The sequence below is a fragment of the Schistocerca serialis genome, chromosome 5 (assembly GCF_023864345.2).
Source record: "Schistocerca serialis cubense isolate TAMUIC-IGC-003099 chromosome 5, iqSchSeri2.2, whole genome shotgun sequence".
Taxonomy (NCBI): Eukaryota; Metazoa; Arthropoda; class Insecta; order Orthoptera; family Acrididae; genus Schistocerca; species Schistocerca serialis.
Genome location: NC_064642.1, coordinates 436,119,752 through 436,144,207, shown reverse-complemented (window position 1 = coordinate 436,144,207; position 24,456 = coordinate 436,119,752). Strand labels below are relative to the sequence as shown.

Below are 24,456 nucleotides of genomic sequence, written 5' to 3'. Positions count from 1 at the left end.
CACAACACGCTAACTGACTGATGTGCAGAATGGACATTCGCGAGCACAGTGATCATGGATCTAATCATGGTTAATTCAGTAGCATTCGGACATATGAGGAAATTATTGTGATTAATACAATTCATAAATTTAAAATAAATTCTATATGTCGACATACATTTACTCGACATGGTTGGTTAATAGCGTTCCTTCGATTTTCCAGCCACGTTATTGCTTCCATTGTCTCGACGACCGACCCAGTCGTCCTCTCCAGGTGTAGCAAATTGTGCTGTTATTTGTACTCACTGCCTTTATTCCAACCAGACTGTGAACTATTATTTGCTATACATCAGAAAATTAATTAACTCAACATTCTCCTGTCCAGTATCTCACAACGGCCCATCTTTCCTCTATAGTTGGGCAGACAAAGCTTAACAGCCCGGAAAGACAGTTTGCCTAGAGCAGAAATCATTGGTTCAGCTTCTCAGAGCTTCTAAAACAAGTCTCAGATAAAAAATTTAACATGATGGAGTATGGCTGCGAAAAGGTGCTTCGATTTTGCGAACTTGGAATGCACAGGGCTTGAGTATTAAGAAAAAAGGTGTTTACAATGAGTTCCAAGGGTTGAAAATTGGTGTGTTAACAAGAAGAAAAAGTGGAGAGAAGGGAATTGAAATGGCGAGAGATTCTGTTCGTTTCTACAACAGTGTCAGGAAGGACGAGAGGGGCAAGACAGAGATGGCAGTGCAAATTCACAAAAAAATAACAGAGGATTGAGGGAGGGGAACAAATTAATGAAAGAATGATCTTTTCCAAACATAGACATGACTACACTCTAGTGGAACTGTATGCCCAAACAAATGGCGCTGGCAGCATAATCAAAGTTTTATTTTATGAGGAATTGACAAAGGTACTGGAAAAGATATATCCTCAAAATGATTTAGATCATACGGTAGATTTAAATAGGAGAAAAGGTACAGAAGCAGATGATGTAGTAGTAGGAAGATACGGAGAGAATATCATAAATGAAAATGGTGGAATGTTTGTAAAGACACGCTCTGCAGTGGATCTGGAAATGCCAAAAGATCTCCTCCCCGTTAGTGGGTGCATAAATACACGTGGCAGAGTCATTCACGAAATCTGAGAACAATAATAGATTACATCACACAAAAGCAATATTATAGACTTAGGGTGACGGATATCAGGGTATACGAAAGCCCCGAAATTGGCCCTGAGCACTTCCTGCTTGGAGCAAAACTTGTCATTCCACCATGGGGGAAAAGGTAACTCAGAACCATTCTCTATGTTTTAAATCTAATTTAAATATTCTCGGAGATGAAACTATTAGATTTATTTATAAAATGGGGCTAGATTGAGAGCTGCATAATTTTAGTGAGCGGAGAAATGCAGAAGAAAAGTAACAAGAAAGTGAAAGGTATATTCATGAGGCAGCATATAAGAAGCTGGGTGAACACAGAGAAGAAAGGAAAGAAAGCTCAGAGAGGTGGGCGGAGGACTTAGGCAAAAGGTGAAAGTAAATAAGAAAATGTATAACAGTTGGCGGAGTATAAGAGAAGTGCGGGAGAGATCAAACGTTTGTGGAAATAAACAGGGCGATTAAAAAGAAATTATTACTAGGAAAAATATGTGTGAGACGTGAGGAAATAGGTGCAGGGTGGGGGAAGGGGGTCACAAACGTAGCAGAAGCCTGGAGAACTGTGAAGAATTTAAGAAGAGATGTGAATTAACGAACAAATGTAACAGTTATTGGCATTCAAGACTGGAAAAGTGGTTTCAAGACACTGTTTACCGAAGAGAGAAACCAAATATGAGGACGCTGAACTAGATTTAGAGAATGAATTATCTGCGGAAAATTTAGAGGAAATGACGAAAACAGAAGCAGGAGGACTGGTGAAACTGAGGGAAAATTTACCAGACCAGCAAACATACCAGCATAATTATTTAAGTATGGTCTGAATGTATTATAGGATTGTTTGAGTAAGTTGCTTAGCGCATGTATGTCGAATAGCGAAGAAGTGCCCGATGAATGGAACTGCCATATGTAACTCCACTTTATAAGAAAGGTAGTAGGAAGACAAGTAGAAATTATAGTGGAGTCAGTGTTACAAACCATATGAGTGGTTATATGGTCCCGAAAGACAGGTAGTGGTGGCTAGTGAAGAGTGTATTATCCGTTTTTTGCTAAGATAATTGTTAGATGAATCTGGTGACTTAGGATTCAAAGCAAATTTTCAAAAGAATGAATACCTATACAGTGGAGAAAACGCTGAAAGCATATTAGTACATGGCCATCACATCAAGTCACGTAAAAATTTTAAACTTTTGGGTGGCATCCTCTGGGAAGACAGAAGAAGTTAGTGGGAGGTATAACAACGAGTAGTCAATGGGAAAACTGCAACCCAGATTTTTAATCCCCATTTTAGGGTCTCCTTGCTGGTTGGAAAGTAAAGGACATGCTATAAAAGTGTATCGTAGACTCTATAACAAATCATGGATGCGAGTGCTTGAGGCTTATTGTAAAAAATAGAAGGAGAGAGATAGTACTAGAAATGCACTATCTCAGGAGACCGTGTAGAATGTCTCGGAAAGTCCACATAAGAAATACAACGTGTAAGGAAATGACACAGACTCAAGGAAGTATCACAGATAGAAGAAGCGCAGCTCCACTAGTATGGATACGGCAACAGCTGGAGGAACCGCACATGAAGGAGATAACTTGTGTCCTCGTCTGTCGTAGGTATGCGTCCAGGTTTATGTTGTGGCGTGTTTTTCGATGTGGAGCACGTGTAGTATTACTTGCAGAACTAACACAACAAGCACGGCGGTAGCCAAATGTTGAATTTGGTTATGTCCTGTGCGTTTGATGGGTCATAAAAGTGCTAAGAGATTTCTGTTTTGTTTCTCATACCCATCAGTCGGACACATTTGAGCGAGTGACAGAATGCTGGGTTTCTTCCAGGGAAAGACTATTGTCTCTTAATAGTGACTGTGTGTTAAGAGGATTGCTTCATATCCACCTCGTTCAGGATTAGTTTTTATGTGGCTCTATGATTTTAGACGATGACATGCTTCTGTCAATTTTATACTATGGCAACCACAAGAACTGGTGCTGTTCCAGGAATGTTTGGTAAGCGTTGTCCCACATTCTCGATTAGCGTTTCGAAATAGAAGCGTCCTATAAAGCCAAAAAACAAGATTTTTATATGCAGGCATTACTTCAAGAATCGGGTAACGGTATTGTCGGACATATTCAAGATATTACTGTCATACACAGTTGTCAGTCGTTCCTTGTCCGCTGTAGCTTACAGGCAGTTGTATTTCCAATTTAGTATTGTAAGCTGATACATCATAGCAATTCGGCACGCCTAAAAACAATGTAATTTTGATGTTGATCTTGGTATGGTCTACTTGGTGACACCTCGTTAGCAGTTTCCGTGGTATATGTCAGACAAGTCTTGCTGGTTCCAAAAATATCTCACATTACTGTAAAAATAGGCTACTATCATCTTTATCTATACTGTCTCATTTATACATGTGAAATGTGAACAATTTTTAGCAAGAGTGTATATTAAAACTTTAAGCAACTGGACGTAACAATAACACCATTTACTGCAATTAACAGAATTATAAACGTATAAAACACCATTTCATATTGTATTGATGGAATTTTACACCTAGTTCTGAGGAATTATTCTAACTTAACAAGTAATATCCTTAATGTTACAGGGAATTTTTCCAGACAGATTAAATTATGTAATCTGTAATCCTCTTTATAAGATAGACGACATAAAGTAAATGATTATTGCCCTGTTTCCCTACTGACGCCTTTTCCTGGAATATTCTCACATTCAGATACAAACAATTTACTTATCACATCACGTTTGGGATTCCGGATTGGCTGTTCGACTGAGATTGCTGTTTATACATTCACTCACAAAATATTACAAGCTTTACATTAGGTAATATCGCCAGTTAGTGTTTTTTTTTTTGTGATCTTCCCAAGGAGATTCATTGTTTGGATCATGTCACTCTCTCAGAAAAAACGTAAGTTTCATGGAACTAAATGTTTTACAAAATGCTGATCTGTATCATACTTAATAAACAGAATGTAGGAAGCTGCGCAGAACAATTTAAACAGTGTTGTAAAGTGAGAAATTTTGATGAATAGCGAGAAATCACGAAGGGAGTCGCAAATGGTTCAATTACAGGTCTACTCCCATTCGTTGTATATGTAAATGATCTTCCACTTAACATTCATCAAGCAAAATTAGTACTTCTTGCAGACAATACTAGTGTTATTATTAAATTCCATTACAGAGAAACTAACATAAGACATTGTTAATGATATTTTACAAATAATTTTTAAGTGGTTATTTGAAGATGTCCTCTCCCAAAATTTGAGAAAACACAATACATGCAGTTCTGCATAACAAATATTCATAGCAACAATTTGTGTAACACATGAACAGGAGTCAGTAACCGGGCTAGAGTGCTCCAAAGTTTAGGGTATAAATGCTGATAAAATCTTGAACTTAAACAAACATACTACTGAGCTTCTCAAACAGTAAAGTTCCGCAACATTCGCTCTTCGTATAGTTGCTCATCTTGGATACAAGCGAGTCAACGGTCTAAAATATTTTTCACATTTCCTAACTGTAATGCCTCATGGACTGATTCTCTGTAGTAAATCATCCTTTAGGAAGAAAGTGTTGACTTCACAAAAACGACGTGTATATATAATATATGTGATATTAACTCACTGTCAGCTTGTAGGATCCTGTTCAAAGAGTTAGGCATTCTGACCATTGCATCATTATGTATTTGTATATGAAAAACTTCGTGAATAATCCATCAGAGTTCGAGTAGAAACGTTATGTACGTATCTACAACTATGGAAGTTGTCAAGTATTATTAAGTATATCACTGGCTCCAAAAGAAGTTGAGTATGCAGCTATAAATATTTTTGATGATTTGCCCAATGATACAAAATGCCTAGTGTGAAGCAGAGAAAAATTTAAATCTAGCCTACAATCATTTTTCTGGGGCAACTCTTTCTATTACATTGATGAATTTCTATTTAAAAATCGGTAGACAGCATTAACAAAAGAAATTATATATATATATATATATATATATATATATATATATATATATATATATATATATACATGGAGCATATTCACAATTGCGAATATCGACAACCATCGGTTGTTGAATGACATGACAACAGTGAACAATTGTGCCAGACTGGGACTGGAAGCCGGATTTCAGCTTATCACGAGTTGTGGCCCCACCATTTTGCTATCCGCACGTGACTCATGGCCAGACCAGACTTCCACATGTCGTCAACCACGTGTTTACAACCTGTAGCCGGCCGCGGTGGCCGTGCGGTTCTAGGCGCCCCAGTCCGGAGCCGCGTTGCTGCTACGGTCGCAGGTTCGAATCCTGCCTCGGGCATGGTTGTGTGTGATGTCCTTAGGTTAGGTAGGTTTAAATAGTTCTAAGTTCTAGGGGACTGATGACCACAGCAGTTGAGTCCCACAGTGCTCAGAGCCATTTGAACCATTTTTTTGAACAACCTGTACTTGTACATCCATTACATATATATCGCCCTGAAATTTTTTTAAGTTCGGCTTTGGCGTGGCCACACGGGCCGTTCGACAAGCCGGGGCTCGTCAGCAACTGCATGGTTGCGAACATTAGCGGGAGCAAGTGGGGTAGCCCCAGCGCGTGGTCAAGGCCGACCACATGGCTGGAAATTCCATGCTGCCGCTGTGTTTAGGACTGTGCTTTGTGTTGATGAAGGAGATTTGTGTGCCGGGAGTGCCAAGGATGGCGGACTTTGTGAAACCATAATAGCAGACATTTCACAGTCTATAGAAACTAATAATAGTCAGAGGAATCCTGATACCTTAAAAAGAAACATGTACATTACAATTATTTGCACTGTAGGCGCCTACAGCACGATGATTCTGATGGTGTAATCAGATTTTCATCACCTTTATTAGTTTAACGCTTAGTATCTGACTGTAAATTACACAATTAACACCCAGTAACAAATTTCCAAAATCTAAACGGTTCATCCGATTTTGTCGATCGACATGTCTTTGGAAAGCTATTAGTGTAAACCTAAATTGGTATAAATTGTAGTCATGTAACTTGAAAAATACATGCGTTATTCGAGGTCAAAGTGGCTGATTACTATTGATTGCGTCCAGCCATAAGTACTCCACAGTACTCCATGTATTCGTCTGTCTTTGTTTACATCCGATGTATACTATTCATGAAGAAATTGGTCAAATATTTACTGTGTTTTAGAAATCATATAGGCATTAGGCTACAGGACTACTTTTGCTTCTGTTCCTTTGATATATGTTTATTTCATCTGTTTATGCATTTAATAATGTGTGTTAGAGCGTGTTTATGGTCGTTCCGTAGGAATATTCATTTATTTTCAAGTTATTTAAATGTAAATCCAGCATTTTGTACGTGTTTCAACTTGTTTGTGAGTGTGCGTTGGCTTGGAGACATGGCGGGAGCGCTCTAGCCCATCACAGTGCTCGTTACTACCATAGGTAACTACCAAAGTCAATGGAGATACTGTATGGGATTGGGGGAGGAGCATCGGGTTGCACAGGGCACAGGTGAGTGCTGGACGGGAACGAGCGATAGACGGTCGTGGAAAATACTTGGAGAGGTATGAGCAGTTTGCGCGTGGTTGAGGGAGATAGAAATATTTCGTAGTGCCGACTTGAGCACTAGGGAGACTTCTGTGGCTTCTGCAGTGAAGATGTAGTATGCATTTTGAAGTGAATATCTTGCGAGATATGTGGATATTCATAAGTAATTACGTCAAGTAGGAATCTATTGTTTCCCTGCTGTTCAACTCATATTTTATTTAATTGCTGTACCATTGACATCAGTAAGTGTTTTGCAGTAATAAACGGCATTCTTAAACGTACTTCTGCTGTCATACTCGTCTTTTAAAGTCGTTAAAAATAGTACCAGCATATTTTGTTTAATTGCAATCTTTCATTTATAAATTTATATGTTCATCCAAAATTCTCAATTGTCGAGCGATAGGAACCTTCGACCATTCGATTCATGTGTATATTCATGTTCTATACTGTAGACCCAGCAGTATCTGGCTTGTAATGCGGCAACTACGTATCCCAGCCCCTTCTAATATTTCAACGCTGAGTCTGAGGGTACGTAGTTGCGGGCCATCACATTTTTTATTTGAAAGCCCGCACCATACAGGCGTGACATTTTGCCCTAAATTAGATTGCCTAATGTCGGCGGATAAACAGAATATTGCAGTGCCTGTGTTATTCCGAATTATGATACAATCCTTTGGATATGGATGTATTTCCAAACGAACATTGAATCGTAATTCGTTAGAACATAGTCACTGCACTATTGTATAGAAGAAACATTAGTTCTTTAGTGTAGTTTCATGAGCAGAACTGCAAGTAAAAAGTGTTCATCAACGTTAAAATTAATAATGTATTTGTATACTGTAAACAGACTCGTTCGACGTCATTTCGATAAAATAACCGCTCAAATATTCTATACAACATGTATGTTTCTAACTTAGAAACATAAAATTGACTGTATATTTACATCACCTCGGTTTCGAGAGTTCCAGAACCTGTACACAAAATTGGAATAGAGATCAACGTGAACATCATTACTGTCCTTTTTATTGCTCATGAAAACCACACATTTCGTGTTGTAGGACCATAGAGCGAGACCTTCAGGGGTGATGGTTCAGATTGCTACACGGACTGGTTGGTACCTCTAATACCCAGTCCAGTATTTGTCGTAATGTAGTATACACAAGTTCATCAAGGCACTGTTGGTCCAGATTGTCCCACTCCTCAACGGTGACTCGTTGTAGATCCCTCAGGGTGGTTGGTGGGTCAAGTCATCCATAAACAGCACTTTTAAATCTATTCCTGGCATGTCCGGTAGGGCTCATGTCTGGAGAACATGCTGACAACTCTAGTCGAGCGATGTCGTTAGCATGAAGGAAGTCATTTACAATATGTGCAGGTTGGAGAGGGGGGGGGGCGAAATTATGTCCATGAAGTCAAATGCCTCGCCAATATGCTACCGATATGGTCGGAGGATGGCATTCACGTGTCGTACAGCCGTTACGGCGCCTTCCATGACCACTAGCGGCGTACGTCAGCCCAACGTAATGCCACTCCATAACAGCAGTGATCCTCCGCCTTTCTGCACTCGTTAGACAGTGTTCCTAAGGCGTTAAATCTGACCAAGTTTCCTCCAAACACGTCTCCGGCCATAGTCTGGCTGAAGGTATAAGCGACACTGATTGGTGAGGAGAATGTGATGCCAATCCTGGGCGGTCACTCGGCATATTGTTGGGTCCATCTGTAGCGCGCAGCATGGTGTCATGGTTACAAAGCTGGACCGCGCCATAGACGTCGGGAGTGAAGTTGTGCATCATGCAGCCTATTGTGCACAGTTTTCGTCGTAACACGACGTCCTGTGGCTGCACGGAAAGCATTATTGAACATGGTGGCGAGGATATCAAGGTTTCTCGAAGCCATAATCCGTTGGTAGCGGTCATCCACTGCAGTAGTAACCCTTGGGCGGTTTGAGCGAGGCATGTCATCGACAGTTGCTGTCTGTCCGTATCTTCTGCACGTCCGAACAACGTCACTTTGGTTCACTCCAAGACACCTGGACACCTCCCTTGTTGAGAGCCCTTCCTGGCACTAAGAAACTGTGCGGACGCGATCGAACCGCGGTATTGACCGTCTAGGCATGGTTGAAAAAGAGATAACACGAGCCGTATACTTCCTTCCTCGTGCAATAATTGGAACTGTTTGGCTGTTGGACCCCCTCCGTCAAATAGGAACTATTCATGCATGGTTGTTCACATCGTTGGGCGGGTTCAGTGACATCTCTAAACAGTTAAAGGGACTGTGTCTGTGATACAATATCCACAGTGAACGTCTATATTCAGGCGTTCTGGGAACCGGGGTGATGCAAAACTTTTTTTTATTTCTGTATATTAATTTTTGAACACATATTTCAGGAAATACGTAAAGTAATATAGGATTTATTTGTTTTATCGATTGCGAAAGCGAGCCGAGAATATCAATTTACCTCACAGCAAATTCCATTAGAGGGTAAATTGTATTGGTCAAGTGTCCCTGAAGAAAACAGTAGTAGGTTTTAAGAATACTGTAGTACTGTAGTGAAGTCACGAAAAATGTAAGTCAGTATGCTGTGACAGTGATGTGGATTAGTCTCCTCCCCAAAATTGTGCTATTCATTGACAGCTCACTCATCTAGCTATGTTTTCATGTATATCAAGTAGATATAATTATGTGCTTTGGTGTTTCGGTTCACTCTGATGGCGTTCACACTCCTCAGAGATGGTGGCATAGTGTCAACAAATGATCATTTTTGAGTTGGGTTACTCTGAGAAGAGGAGCGTGTCTTACCACTGGCGGAGGGAACGACGTCAGGGTTTTTGTCGTCCTTGTCGAGCAGGCGCTTTTCCTTGACGGCGAGGTCCTTGGGCCTGGCCGCGGCGCGGTCCCTGGACCTCTGGACGCGCAGGTAGACGGCGCAGGCGGCAGACAGCACGGCCAGCAGCAGCAGCACCAGCACCAGCGCCAGCAGCGCCGCCAGCACCGGCGTCAGCTCCAGCGACGACCGGCGACCTGCAGCAGAGCCCAGCAACGCCGTACACCTAGCCCAGTACCAACATCTGGACACGTGGAACACGTGCCCAGCAGCACGGCCTTCAGCAGCAGCATCCAGCCAGTACCAGCTACATTGTCAGCGCCTTCGCCAGCTCCTGCATCATGCTCTAGCCTGTCCTATGAAAAGTTATATAATGTGTTCCTAGATGCAGGTGGGCTAGGCGGTTGATCTGCATCCCGGCCACCAGCAACGGTCCCAACATATAAGAAAACCCTTGCATCGGCTTCATGCTACAGAATCGATTGTTTGCCATTGTAACGGCCACGCTTGTGCGACATCACAGATAACGGGCAGCATAGCCAGCATCTGTGACTGGTACACGAAGACCACTGACATTGTCGATCAGAGGCAGCTTATATTATTCTTTCCTCAACGACTGAACGAGTTAAATGCAAGCTTCAGTTCCAAGTACAAGCATAAGAAGTAAGTTGAACAGCAAATCTGATGTAGGCAATCAAAATCTTGCAATAAGATTTAGTTTGCAAACAGTGAAATTAGGCCTACCAGTGTGTTTGAAAAGGCAAGCTTTTTCTCGTGGCAGTGACACATGGGCTTTTCATGTTAGGTAGTTAGTTACACATTCCAAACATCATTTGACAAACATTTTCTAATGGCGGTACAATTAGTTAGTTTACAGGGCGCGAACGCATAGTTAACTTTAACATGATTTGAATTAACATTAACGAGCTCTTTTCAGCTCTAGTCACTCAGCTATAATTACAACCAAATGTTACGTAAATTGAGGGTGGAAGAGGGACAAATGAAAGGAAACGGAACTATTGACGTCATCTGAATCGGGACTTTATGCGGAATCAGCAGTGACGAGTGAAAATGTGTGCCGAACTGGTATCTCCGGCTTACTAAATAGACGCTGCCTCTCCAGAACAGAATAGTCAACTCAGCTGCGCGGCCGATCCACATCCCTACCTAGCGCCACCTATCCGCAGTGCCCGTCCTGTCCTCCAGCTCGCTACTTCGAGATTCCCACAAGACATCGTACGTAATTGTGCATCCGCGCTGACACCTTGCATTCATGTAACTGACTGGCCTTGATGGGCAATGAATCTGCTAGTTTCAGTGCAGCTGCACAAGTAGATCCGACCCCCTGCGGGTATGTCGAGTTAGCGATCGTGGAGGTCATGGACGAGGACCGCCGATAGGTGGCGCTTTGTGGGAATGTGCATCAGCCGAGAGCCGTGCCGCCATAGCCCGTGCAAGCGCGACAACGCCTGTGTCCGAGTTGCACAGTGGCTAACGCAACTTTCCGATAACCATGAGACGATGACGGCTTCGAATCCCGGTCAAACGCACATTTACACTCGTCGCCGCTGATTGCGCATAAAGTCCCGATGCAGCTGACATCAATAGTCCTCTCCCGTCCAATTCCTTTGGCCCCTACACCTTCAATTTACATAATATGCGTCACAGCTGCACATTCTGCGAGGTGTCTCTTCATTCAGACATGTCGAAGAAAAGAGATACCAGGCTTCATGCAACTAAATGTTCCAGACCACGATTTTCACATAAATTTTCGTTCGTGGAGCTGAAAGTCTTGCTCAGAAGAAATACTCTCAGGTTAATTTTAAATCATGCTATCCTACATGCCAAACATTTTTCGTTACTGGGCAAATGACTAAACCTTTCTATTGTCATACAGTAAATTCCTCTATGAGTCATCACAGTTTTAATAAAGTATAATAAAGGTTATTTTTTACTCTAGTGTGGCAGGTATGGACATCACGATCTTTCTCAAATTTTGATAAATTACTTATGGTTCAAATGGCTCAGAGCACTATGGGACTTAACATCTGAGGTCATCAGTCCCCTCGACTATGAACTACTTAAACCTAACTAATCTAAGGACATCACACACAACCATGCCCGAGGCAGGATTCGAACCTGCGACCATTGCAGCAACGCGATTCCGGACTGAAGCTCCTAGAACCGTTCGGTCAAAGCGGCCGACAGATTACTTATGGTCAGGTCCTGCAGAAACTGTCATCACTTCTGTCTCTAAGCTGACCATAGGTTGTGTTCCAAAATTGAACAGCATAGAGGCAGAAGTTATGACACTTTTTGCAGGACATGACCAACATTTTGCAGGACAATGCTCAAGCACGTACAGTGCAAGCTGTTACTGATTTGTTTGGCTGTTGGGGCTGCTAAGTGCTATACCACCTACAGCACTCGCCTGACTTACGCCCTCCTAAATTCAACTCGATTTCAGAGCTGCTAAAAATTCGTCGGGCAATGGACCGCGCCGCTGAACTGTCAACACAATTGTCACTGCTAAGAGTATCCTATGACTTCCATAACGCTGGCAACGGATTATACACAATGCTGGGACTACTTCGAAGGTCAGTACAACATCGAAACAAGTGTCTATTTTGTACGAGCTGTAAATAAATAGTTTCCATTATTAAAGTTGCAATCCTCGTAGTGTGAAGGTACAGTTACTATGAGCAGCTCTTTGAGTAGGTACCTAGAAAATGACAGCAAGTAAACGCCACATATTATGCTTATTGCTCGCTTTTGTGTGACCATGCTGACACCATTCACGTTTGAGAATTACTGAGCTGGAAATTCAAAAATGTATGCTGGCTACTACTACACACAAGACGAGGAAAGAAAATGGATTAGGGATTGCAGGATGAAGACATAATGTTATCATAGTGGAAATGTAGTTGATCTAAGTGTTTACTCAGACGAGTAGACGGTAGAACTCTTTGTTGGATTTCGTGAAATAAGGAAAAAACGCAACAAAACCATAACTGAAGGTTAGTAGATAGTTTTTAAAACAAGCAGGAGCAATATAGCTTTGTATAGACAAAGACTTCAATGCATGGAATGGCTTAATGCAGGCCTTTAGCCAGGTGTAGATGCCAAATGACTAACGACAATACTGACGATGCTGACATAGAATATGAGTGTAGGAAGTAAGCCGGTGTTCTCATCGTTTTAAATATAAAATCAGTAATATCACGCAAAACAGATGTTACTGAATTAAAGATGTATAAAAGACCTGTAATATGTGGTGTTCAGTCCAATGTCTGTTCAGTATTCAAATCCAGGAATGTTTAAGACACTTTCAAGTACTCCTGCCTTCTGTTCCTATTATTATTGATGGTGATGCGTTCTTCGACATACTGAACCGAGTGATCTGAATATTTTCTACGTGGAATGATTGATAATTTATCAAGAACCGATATATAATATTTCTGATTTGTTCTTTTCTTGTTCCATCTATTGTTACATTTTTTCAGCCTGATTATGGTGCTTACATCATCAAACAGAACTGTTTCTCTTTTATCTGTGTACACGAGAAGGTAATTTAAAAAATGAAGAATAAGGCTAGATACAGAATAATACTCTGAGAACTAGTAGCATTTTGTGTTCTTTTATAAATGTTCACGTGAAAACTGCATATGCTACCCACTATAACCTTTTAATTCGTGTTAGTTAAATATGGTATGAACCACTCTACCTCAAAGGCCATGATGTTTACGTTCCTTGAGTGAAATGCTACACTTCCTCAATCTTATGGATTAAACGGGTCACGAAAACTCCCTGTAAGTCTCTGTCATTCCGGTATTGTATTAAAAGGTAGCAGAAATGTTTCACTGCATCTTCATTGGGGAGCTACTTACTCGTACTGCAGTGAAAATTTTGACTGATCACAACATCATAGCTTCAGATACGAGCAAGCTTTTCTAAGTATATTACTTTTTTCAAATCTTTTGAGAGACACATTAACAGTGAAACTGGTTGATGCTTTGTAATGAATGTTCCAATGTCTTCCACTATGTGAGAAGTAACAATGGCTTGACGTTACTCTGTCAGGAAATATTAGTAGATGAGTACAATAACTGTGTCGCAATAATGCAATTTTAATTTATTTTTTTAATTTTATTAACGCCATATGAATTTTACTTTTATAATTATTAATTATTTTCATGATTTCTCAGGTAAGAGTTACACTAATAGCAAATTCACTGAACTTATGTACTAGTGAATCTACTAGTATGTTGAGGACTGGGTTGTTAACGCTAACTGCCTCATTTTTGCTGCCATGAGTCATCTGATCATTATATGTAGTCACTGAATGACCTAGTTTCTTCACATATTTCCCAGTTTCCTTTATAGTTATAACCCATATTGTTTCGGTTTTGTTTTGAGAAAGTAGTACTTTCCGACTTTAAACGTTACCTTCTAGATTCTTTTATAACTCTTCTCGGTGGAGAAAAACTATAATATAAAATCAATTACACAATGTCGCTGATTTAGACCATTTTGTGCATTTTTCTCTTCTTATTACATGATGTTCCTGTTCCTTTTGCTATCCATTGGAAACATAATTCACTAAGATTTCGACAATAAATTTCTCGAGCAAGCAAAATGTCAATGTGTGGCCATCTCATACATATGCCAGTCAGAATATAAGGTGCACCAAAGCTGATGCAGAGGTTGTCTGACATATCTTTTTGATAGCCATACACCATGTATTACCACAATCCGAGGGACTCATCTGAAAATTTAGTGATAGCCATGATCGTCGGATACAAAATTAGATTGAGATGTTACTACCTGATGTGCAAAATGACTCCAGTTACTTATGCCTGTGTTACCCCATGTTTGCTATACATAAGATATCCTACTTAGCTTGCTCGGAAAAATTGAGAAAATTTCTACTCAATTCTATAAAGTAACTGTCAACGAATGAGGCTGGACTGAGAAGCGATTATTGCTACGAATACAGCATTAGCAGTCCTCGACTAATTTAGATGTTTCGACAACATTTAGCAGGGCTTTCTCCAAACAGACAACTAATTTAATTTGCGTTCATATACATATACATACTCTGTAAACCACTCGGGCAAAGAATATTTCCAGTTGTACCACTTATTGGAAATTTGTGATAAGGTCTTATGGGACGAAACTACTACGGTCATCAATCCCTAAGCTTAGGCACTACTTCATCCCCATGCCCAAGGGAGGACTCGAACCTCCGACGGGAGCAGCCGCCCAGACCGTGACAAGACGCCCCAGATCACGCGGCTACACCACGCGGCTGTTGTACCACTTATAAGAGCCAATAACTCCCAGTTCCACGCACATATGAAGAAAAAACGGTTATTTCAATGTTCCTATATGCGGTGTAATTACTTTAATTTTGTCCTAGTATCAAATTCTAAGATCGACGAACCCTGTGAGGTTGTCTGAAAGAGTGGTTTTTAGTTTACTCAAAATTAGGTCACTTAAGGATTAATTTTATTCAGCATATACCACCGGGCTTGTAAACCTTGGCCGGCCGCGGTGGCTGTGCGGTTCTAGGCGCTCCAGTCCGGAGCCGCGCTGCTGCTACGGTCGCAGGTTCGAATCCTGCTTCGGGCATGGGTGTGTGTGATGTCCTTAGGTTGGTTAAGTTTAAGTAGTTCTAAGTTCTAGGGGACTGATGACCACAGCAGTTGAGTCCCATAGTGCTCAGAGCCATTTGAACCGTTTTGTAAACCTTGGAGAATCGGTCGGAAAGTAGATAAAGGAGAATCAGAGACTGGTAATTTGCTTAACATCAACTACAAAATAGAGGAAGTCAAGGAGTTCTGCACTTTTGAAGCAAAACTCCGTATGGCGTACGAAGCAAGGAGGATACCACAAGCAGTCGAGATAATGCAAGGAGGATTTTCCCCGCAAAAAAAAAGATGAAGTTCAAGAGACTGTGCTAATGGAATACAGCACTGCACGGAAATCAGTCATGGACATCAGGATAAATTGTAAGAAAGGATAAGATGACAGGGTGTGAATAGCGACTTCAGGGAATAGAAATGGTTCAAATAACTCTGAGCACTATGGGTCTTAACATCTGAGGTCATCAGTGCCCTAGAACTTAGAACTACTTAAACCTAACTAACATAAGGACATCATACACATCCATGCCCGAGGCAGGATTCGAACCTGCGACCGTAGCGGTCGCGCGGTTCCAGACTGAAGCGCCTATAAATGCTTGGCCACACCGGCCGGCCAGGGAGTAGACTCTACGGTACTAAAGGGAGCTAAAAGTAACATAAACGCAGAGGAAGACCGAGAGTATAACATGTTCACTAAATAACTGAATGTGTCTACGTGGTACTGAGAGACAAGGAGGTTGAGATAGGAGTGGAAGTCGTGTTCTGGTGTCTCAAACTGGTCAGAAGCTAGCTAATGAGCTAATGAGGACGTGTTAAATTGAACTGGTGAGAAATTAAATTAGTAACATAATCTGAGTTACAGAGGGGATCTTTTAACACGACACATCCTAAGACATTACGGAATAGCCAGCTTTGTAATGGGGGAGATAATTGCAAAGGAATTCCAGTAAGCAGGTTCAAACTGAAGTAGGTTGCAAATGTTTTGCAGAGGCAAAGAAGTTTCAGACGACAGACTGCTGTGGAAAGCTGCATCACGCCAGTCATTAGACTGAAGATCAAATCACCCACAACCATTTGTTAGCATTTGGTCCAGGTGCCCGTGATTGGTTACTTTACGTCTGTGTGGCATGAATAAATGGCAATATCATGAAAACTGTTGATTTCTGGAAGCACATTTATGAAGTGTTCTCACGGATCCTAGTCTATAGTCTGCTACTGTTCCATTTAAAATATTACCAAATACATCTCTGTATCTCATGACTCCTACAAGGTGCCTATGATAGAATACTTTACGTCTGTGTAGCATGAATAAATGTCAATATCACTAAAACCGTTGATTTCTGGAAGCACATTTATGAAGTGTTCTCACGGATCCTAATCTATAGTCTGCTACTGTTCCATTTAAAATATTACCAAACACATATCTGTATCTCATGACTCCTACAAGAAAATTCTATGTTCGAGGAGGAATATTGAATATTGTCGATGGTGACAGCAGAAGACGATTTATTTTATCTCTGACAGATTTAAGATCAATTGCTTATGCGTGCCTTACGTATCCAAAAGTTTTTGAAATAATTTAATCGTGTTTACAGTAAACTATGTAGGTATGTGCAGTGAATAGCAGATGAGTTTGCTCTCAACGTGCAAATGAATTGAGTGTGGACGAGATAGAAGACATTATTCTTTCAGAGCATATTTCTACAGAAATCGAAATTCATCATACAAGAATATTGCGGACGTTAGGGACATACGGTCTTTGTCCTAATATTTATAACAGATTCAACCCCTTATAGAAGAAGATGGAGGAAAACGATTGGAATTTTCTTGTTGGATAATTTAAAATCGCCGAGTAATCCGATTAATAATGCTAACTTATGAAAACTAATTTCACTCGTAACAAAATTCGTAATTCACTTCGATTGTGCGGCATAAATCGACGTTTCTCTATGGGGACAGATTCTCAAGAACGCGGCTCTGTAAATGCATGTGTGGTATGATAGACAGTCAGTCGATTAAGTCAGTTTATTACGGCACTGTCTTATATGCCCACGTCACCTAGACTTCATTAAAAACGATCTCCCGCCAACGTATGGAGACGTTAGGAAATGTCTACAAATGAATTGATCATTCCGATCGTGATCACTGTTGGCTTAATAAAAGAATTACCTCAGAAGAGCTATGTGTGCGCTGTCAAGCAAATTCGAAAGTGCTTCGAAGTCGGAGGTGGAATTAATGAAAATCAACTTTGAGCTGAATCATTTCCCTTAGCTTAACACATTCAGTGATTGAGTGTTTGAGTTACTTTCTAGCAGCGGTATCCCCGTAACTCAGGAAAATGGACATGTATTATATGGAATGTTTTATTCGAATTAATCTATACTACCACCTACTAAAATATTTGCCATTCCTCTTGCAACATCTTAGAAATTGTGCTGCAAAATCTAACAACAGAACTGATCGAGGCAGGTGTTAAGGATGCTAGTGCGGTACGCATTAACAATATGTGGCAAGTATTTCAGAACAATAGAGGTGATTTCGTCTCATCCAGGAGCCGCTTTTCTAGGTAGCCGTCTGATGTAGCCACACACGAAGTGTCGATCATGATCTATGATTTCGTTGTGGGTCTTAGATAAGACCATATGGTCCATGAAATTATCTAATGGGAGCTCCCTGCCATCACATACGCATCGGAAATCCGGGTTCCACTAAATCAGAAATTTCCACAATGCGACGGATGTTCTCCGCTTCCAAACACGCATATGTGTAAGACACACCAAAAAATCTTGTACATCATCCAACAGAAAGCCATCAGCTACTCAGAAAGCTTTGAACTTTACCTCGTGCCGTAATTCGCATCTTGGATACCATCCTAACTTAGCTCAAGGTCAAGTTCCCCCACATGCCCACCACTTCCCAGTTCAGTTTCTAACATTTTTCTTCTCAGACTTCCCTGAACCCTTTCGCACTTACTGAGCGAGATACCACAGTTGTTAGCACACTGGAACCGAATTCGGGAGGACGACGGTTCAAATCAGCATCCGGCCAAAAACATTTAGGTTTTTCGTGATTTCCCTAATTCAATTCAGACATATGGCACGATGGTTCCTTTTAAAATACACGGCCAATTTCCTTCCCCATCCGCCCCTAATCCTAAGTTGTGCTTCGAGTCTAACAACCTCATCGTCGACTGGATGTTAAACACTTATATCCTCGTCCTGCTTTCGCACTTACACCACACCATCTTCATACGTTCAGTCTCCTCATTCAGACATACAATTCTTCGACAAAAGGGAAGGGACGCAGCCTGTCTCATACCTTGAGCTTACAAGGGGCTTCCACCATCAAATTCCACGGATGGGTGGATAATCCTACAGGAACAGGCAGTCTTACACTGTCGACAATACCTGCGCGTAGCTCGGTGGCCTTGAGCGTGAAGGCGTCGAGGGCGACGGGCGCGGAGCGGCCGCGGCTGTTGACGGCGGCGACGGTGAGCCGCAGCCCCTGGCCGGCAGGCAGGCCCGCCACGCCGAACGCCGGCCAGCGGGACGACAGGTTGGCCAGGCGGCGGCCCGACACCGCGTCCTCCACCAGCAGTTCGAAAGTCTGGGGCTGCCCCCCGTCGAAGCCCTCCAGGCACTCCAGCTGCAGCGACGTCGACGTCTGGTTCACGAGCGTGCAGTTGCTCGGAGGATCCGGTTTGCCTGAAACGACAGACATCAGTTACAGAAGAGGTAGTACAAGTGGTTTCTCACAGCTCGTTAGGACAAATAGTCGATTTCAGAATCATGATGGGTCACTGATGAAATAAATCGGTACCCACTACTTTCGAACGTCTTATCATCATCAGGCATCGAAAAATCGTTTACAGTACCCTACATGGCCAAATATTTACTGTGGCGACAAGCAAATTAGATGATTTCAAGATTTTAAACATGACTGAAACAGCAACTGTTGAAATTCTTCACGGTAAATGATGGCAGTCAAAACAGTTGCAGGATAAAGATTTATTAAAAATTCTTGGCCACGGTTTCGGTATATCTAATTATTCCTTCATCAGAAGTAAAATACACTAAAATCATATCCTGCCTAGGGCTTTCACACCCTCTCCACGTTAGTTCATAGGCGAAGTACTGATGCTGTGTTCGCATCAACCCTCTGTCCATAATTATGTTGTATAAATGGAGATGACGTTTTAACTACTGACGACGCTTTTGGCACAATTTTTTTATCAATCTCCATTGCAGGATATGATTTTAGTGTATTTTACTTCTGATTAAGGTATATTTAGATATACCGAAACCGTGGTCGAGAATTTCAATAAATCTTTATCCTGCAACGGTTTTGGCTGTCATCATTTACCGTAAAGTAGATGATATCTTGCCTCATTGTTGTCAATAATAAAATGCGATCCACATTTACGTCTTTATCCACATCCACAAGTCACCATATGGTGCATCGAGGAGGGAACCATGCGAGCTGCTAGTCACACCCTCTCCTGTTCCACTCGCTAATGGATCTTGAGATGAACCACTATTAAAATGCTTTAGTGCTAGTCCTCAATTCCCTTATCTTTTCCTCACGGTCTTTATGCGAGATGAACTTCGCCCGTACAAAGAATTTCGAGACTGATTTTATTCAAGTCGTCCAAACGACGACAGCGTAGTGACTACGGAGGCAGCTTGAACTATAAACAACAGACTGGACCAACAAGTTGTTTCCTAACAGCGTTAATCGCTGGACGTAAGGTTGCAGTTTGTCAACGTCGTTGTGTCAGAAACACCAATGGAGAATCATCTCTAAATCGAGATATGCTCCAGAACGTTCTGAAGAACAGGAAAGTGTGTGCAAAAATTTTCCCGCACACCTTGACTCCCGAACACAGATCATGATACATGGATGACTGCTGCGAATTGCTAAGATGCGAAATATGGGCAACTCTTTACTGAATAAAATCATTGCATCTTACGAGCCTTGCTTTTATTAATATGAACCTACCATGAAACGACAAAGTGCAGAAATTCATAAAAAGAGTCAACGCTTCGACAACATAACCGACACTGAAGCCAGTGTGACGCCCGCAATGAACAAAGTGCTAAAGGAGTTCTCTGGCAGTTTCGCATGGTTGTATGAGCGTTCAACTGGGAGAAGAGTGTGTACGAGTAGAACGGTTAAATTATTAAAGCTGCCGTCTTAATTTTCCTCAGTTTTTAATTTTGGGACTGGCTGAGTATTTTGACAACAGTAGAATGGTTCTGCACTCTGTTGCCCATGCCCAGTCCCTTAATTTCCTAAACATCGTTTCATGATAATAGCGTTCTCTTTCCTCCACGATTTTTAATTTGCGTTGACGGACAGCTTCCATAATACTCGCGTTGTGGACGCACCGAATGGTAACAACCCTAGCAGCATGCCTTTCAACTGCTTCGACATCTCCCGTTAATTCGATCTAATAAACATCCAAAACACTTTTCCAGTACTCCACAATGGATCGCACAAGTACTCTGTATGCAGACTCCTTTGTGGATGAGCTACACTTTCTTTCAATTTTCCCGATAAACCAAGGTCGATCATTCGACTTTCCTACAATCGACGCTAAGTGGTCCTTCCTTTACATGTTGCTTTGCAACGTTACGCCAGGATATTTAACTGACTTTAGTGTGTCTAGCAGAACAACACTAATACTGTATTCTAACATTAAAGAATTGGTTTCTCTTCACGTCTGCTATGTAGAGTTGACAATGAAATATACCGTTTAGTTAATTAACGATCGTAGACTGTAACAATCGAGTCCGATCTTTCATGAACTTGTCAAGGTGCAGAGTACACTCTATACTGTCTGATGAATCTGACAGTGTAAGCCAGTTACAGTAATGTATCTACTGTGTAACGTATATTACATTTAACTACTGACAGCAGTAAAGCAGCATGCCTTTAATTGTATTAAATGACACATTGAGAATGTTCTCGTATGGACTGCTGTAAATAATTTTGTGATACCTGCTATTGATCACATAGTCGAAACCTATAGTCAATAAAGTTTTATTTAACCAGCAGGTCCTGGGTTTTCCAAAATGCAGTTAAATAAATGAAAAACAAATACACACATCAAAAAAAGTTTTCCATCACCCCGGTTCTCAGAACTCCTAAAGATAGACAGACACACTCCCTTTGACTGTTCAGAGATGTCATTAAACCCGCCCAAAGATGTAAACATCCAAGCATGAGCAGCGCCTATTAGACGGAGGGGATCCGACAGCCAGTCAGTTTCAGTCATTCCACCAGGAAGAAGGTACACGGCTCGTGTTGTCTGTAGTTCAGTCTGTAGTTCAACCATGCCTCGACGGTCAATGCCGTGATTCGATCGCATCCTCATTGTTACTCTGTGCCAGGAAGGGATCTTAACAAGGGCTTCTTATGGACGACGTGACCCACCAAACACTCTCAGGGATCTACGCCGAATCGCCGTTGAGGAGTGGGACATGTGGACCAACAATGCCTTGATGAACTTCTGGATTGTATGCCTCGACGAATACAGGCATGCATCAATCCAAGAGGACGTGCTACTGGGTATTAGAGGTACCAGTGTGTACAGCAATCTGGACCACCACCTCTGACGATGTTAATGTATGATGGTACAACATGCAATGTGTGGTTTTCATGAGCGATAAAAAGGGCGGAAATGATGTTTATGTTGATACCCATTGCCATTTTCTGTAAAGATTCCGGAACTCTCGGAACTGAGGTGATACAAAACTTTTTTGATGTGTGCAGAAAAACTAGTTGAGCTTTAAAAATGGAGGCGTTACACCAAAGAACTCTCCTTGTTTTGGTATAGTTGCAGATATCGCTTGTCTCTGGTGAGAGACAGAGAAAACTAGGTTGCCGGTTTTTCAGTTCATCTTGCTAGTAATGGGCAGCGGTCGGATTATTCCTGTCAGGCAATGTGGATGTTGATATAAGATCAACGTACACCTCCTACCGCAATTAGCGGACCGTGCCGTTGACACCTAACAAAATACTTGTGCCGACAAAACTGATAATACATATAGATACAAGTAGAAAAAAAAGAGGAAGCGAAACCACACTTAGATATTGAAATAACACGTGTCTGGTTGATAATTTCATTACAAACAGTAAATTCCTTTCAGTTCGTCTACTACCTCCAATGTAGATACAATAGTATGTCTAGGAATTGGTAAGAATGTTGAAGAATTCTACATATCACAGAATACATCATTATCAAATCGGGATTTGATTTAGTGAAATATATCCACACTCCAAGCAACTGGAACAAATATCACAAAAATCCAGCTGCCGCCCGATAGGGGAAGGGAAATTGCATTGCCTAAAACTGCTCAGAAAAAAATACGTAGTGACGGTTCCGTCGGCAGTTTTTCTGATGGGCTAACCCGACCCTGATAGTTACTATCTGCAGCAGTATCCAGGGAAGCATATTTCTGTTAAATCGGAATCGACTCCAATTTAATACCAACAGTCGCTTCCATCTTCAAGCACTATACTAATTTCTCGTTTAATAAAAGCTTCTCCGCGTTGCTGAATCGTCAGTGAAAATCACGTCCACAGAAGTTCTATGAAGTGATCAGGGTGATTTGAACCGCTATAGAACGAGAATAAAATTAGTATCTTCTTTTGCAACTTCAGTCACAGGAAATGATGTGAGAAGACATCCCCTCCACTTGTCCCGATGCCACCATAATTTCAGATTACTAAGAGATAAACCACTTATTTTCTTCTAGAGGGACAGCGAGGTGGACGTAGTTTTCGTAGTTGATGAATCATAATAAAATAGATCATGTTGTAGCGGAGACATTTTCATTTGGGGACCGTGTCACTTTTTAAAGCAAAAAGTAGACCTGCTCACAGCGGTCGTTTTAGCGTGCTTTCTAAATCAGTCCATCGCCAAGTTTTCCATTCATCTGAAGACGATTCAGGAAAAGAAAAAAAACGTACATGAAATTCTTAAAGGAAAAGTAGTCAGAACCAAGAGACATTGATGCCAACATCAGAGTGCAGGTTGAAATTAATATCAGGATGGAGACGAATGAACATCGGGAGAGGCTGCGTAGGAAGATAAATCGGAAATAGGAGGTAATAAGTATGCTGAAGCATGGAAGTTATTAAAATATGATATAACAATGAGTGTAAGGACACTAGGAAAAAGTTCCCGGTCAAGAATGGACAGGTGTTCAGTATTGTTGGCGGAATGTAGGTTGGACTACTAGGGAGAAGATATTATACATACATACATACATTTGATGCAGACAATAGAGAAATATCTGAGAAGGATCGGAAAACCACGTTGTCTGAAGAAGTTGTAAACAAAACCCCAGGAAATATGGGAATAGAAATATACGAACATAAATATAAGAATGTAGCTTCTAAAGTAGAAGAAAGCGTCATGATGCGATTGTGCCGTGCTGCACACGACACCATTCCGCAGCCCGTTCGGATTTCGCGACGGTCTCGACGAGCGCCGCCTCGGCACCTAATTACTGATTTCTAATTATTCATCTTATTATAATGCCTGCTGTGTCGCGATCTAACTCAAATATTGGTAAAGCGGCCATTGAGCCTCATCATTAAATTTATTTTCAAGTCTTTTTGTAAAGTCGCCATTCCGCGTATTCACTGCCTTCAAACTGTTGTTCTTACAATTGTGGCAATGGTGTTTCAATAAAATTCAGATTGTAAAATGAATTTGTGTGACGTTTTTGGTAAGCTTGACATTAGATTCAGGTGTATCTTCTGAAGAAGGCTCAATTATTTGGGCTGAGACCTCGGTAAAGGTTGGTTTCACTACCGCAGTCGAGGCTGATAGTTTCTTCTACATTTTATTTATATTACATTAAAATTACTGAGCACTTCTATAAAAAGATAGACCAGCTACAGGAACAAGCTTCTGCCCCCGCGAAGCGTATTGGGGAAATGTCTGCATCGAATCTAGGGGAGAAATTAGATGTGAAAGACATGGAAACTACTGCACAGAAAACTGAGTACAGTAGTCAGACTGATAGGAGAGTTGTCGACAGACAGCAAGAAGGCACAGCTAACTGTGATTTGTTGGCCTAGCTTTCTAATTCTTTACCTGGTTTGCTACAAGAGCAAAGAAAACTGTCGGTGGACAGAGCCCAGATACATTTTTTATAGCGGTTCCTAGTTGAGTTACAGGAAGAAGGCGAAAATTGTGGTTTGAGAGGACGACAGATTTTTAAGTTTTATATTCAAAGTGTACATGGCAGTTAACGGATTATGTCAACACAACTAGAGTGGTACAGTATAGCCA

The 24,456-nt window shown here is 41.3% G+C and overlaps 1 protein-coding gene across 1 annotated transcript in view; it reads right to left on the bottom strand.

The window, feature by feature from the left end:
• Positions 1-24,456, bottom strand: part of LOC126481983 (nephrin-like) — an 881,063-nt gene that overhangs the window by 39,767 nt on the left and 816,840 nt on the right. Inside the window, exons 12-13 of the mRNA XM_050105948.1 lie at positions 18,557-18,853; positions 9,480-9,701 (exon numbers count right to left, since the gene is read on the bottom strand). Of these exons, the coding sequence (XP_049961905.1) occupies positions 9,480-9,701; positions 18,557-18,853 (519 nt within the window). The remainder of the gene's footprint in view (positions 1-9,479; positions 9,702-18,556; positions 18,854-24,456) is intronic.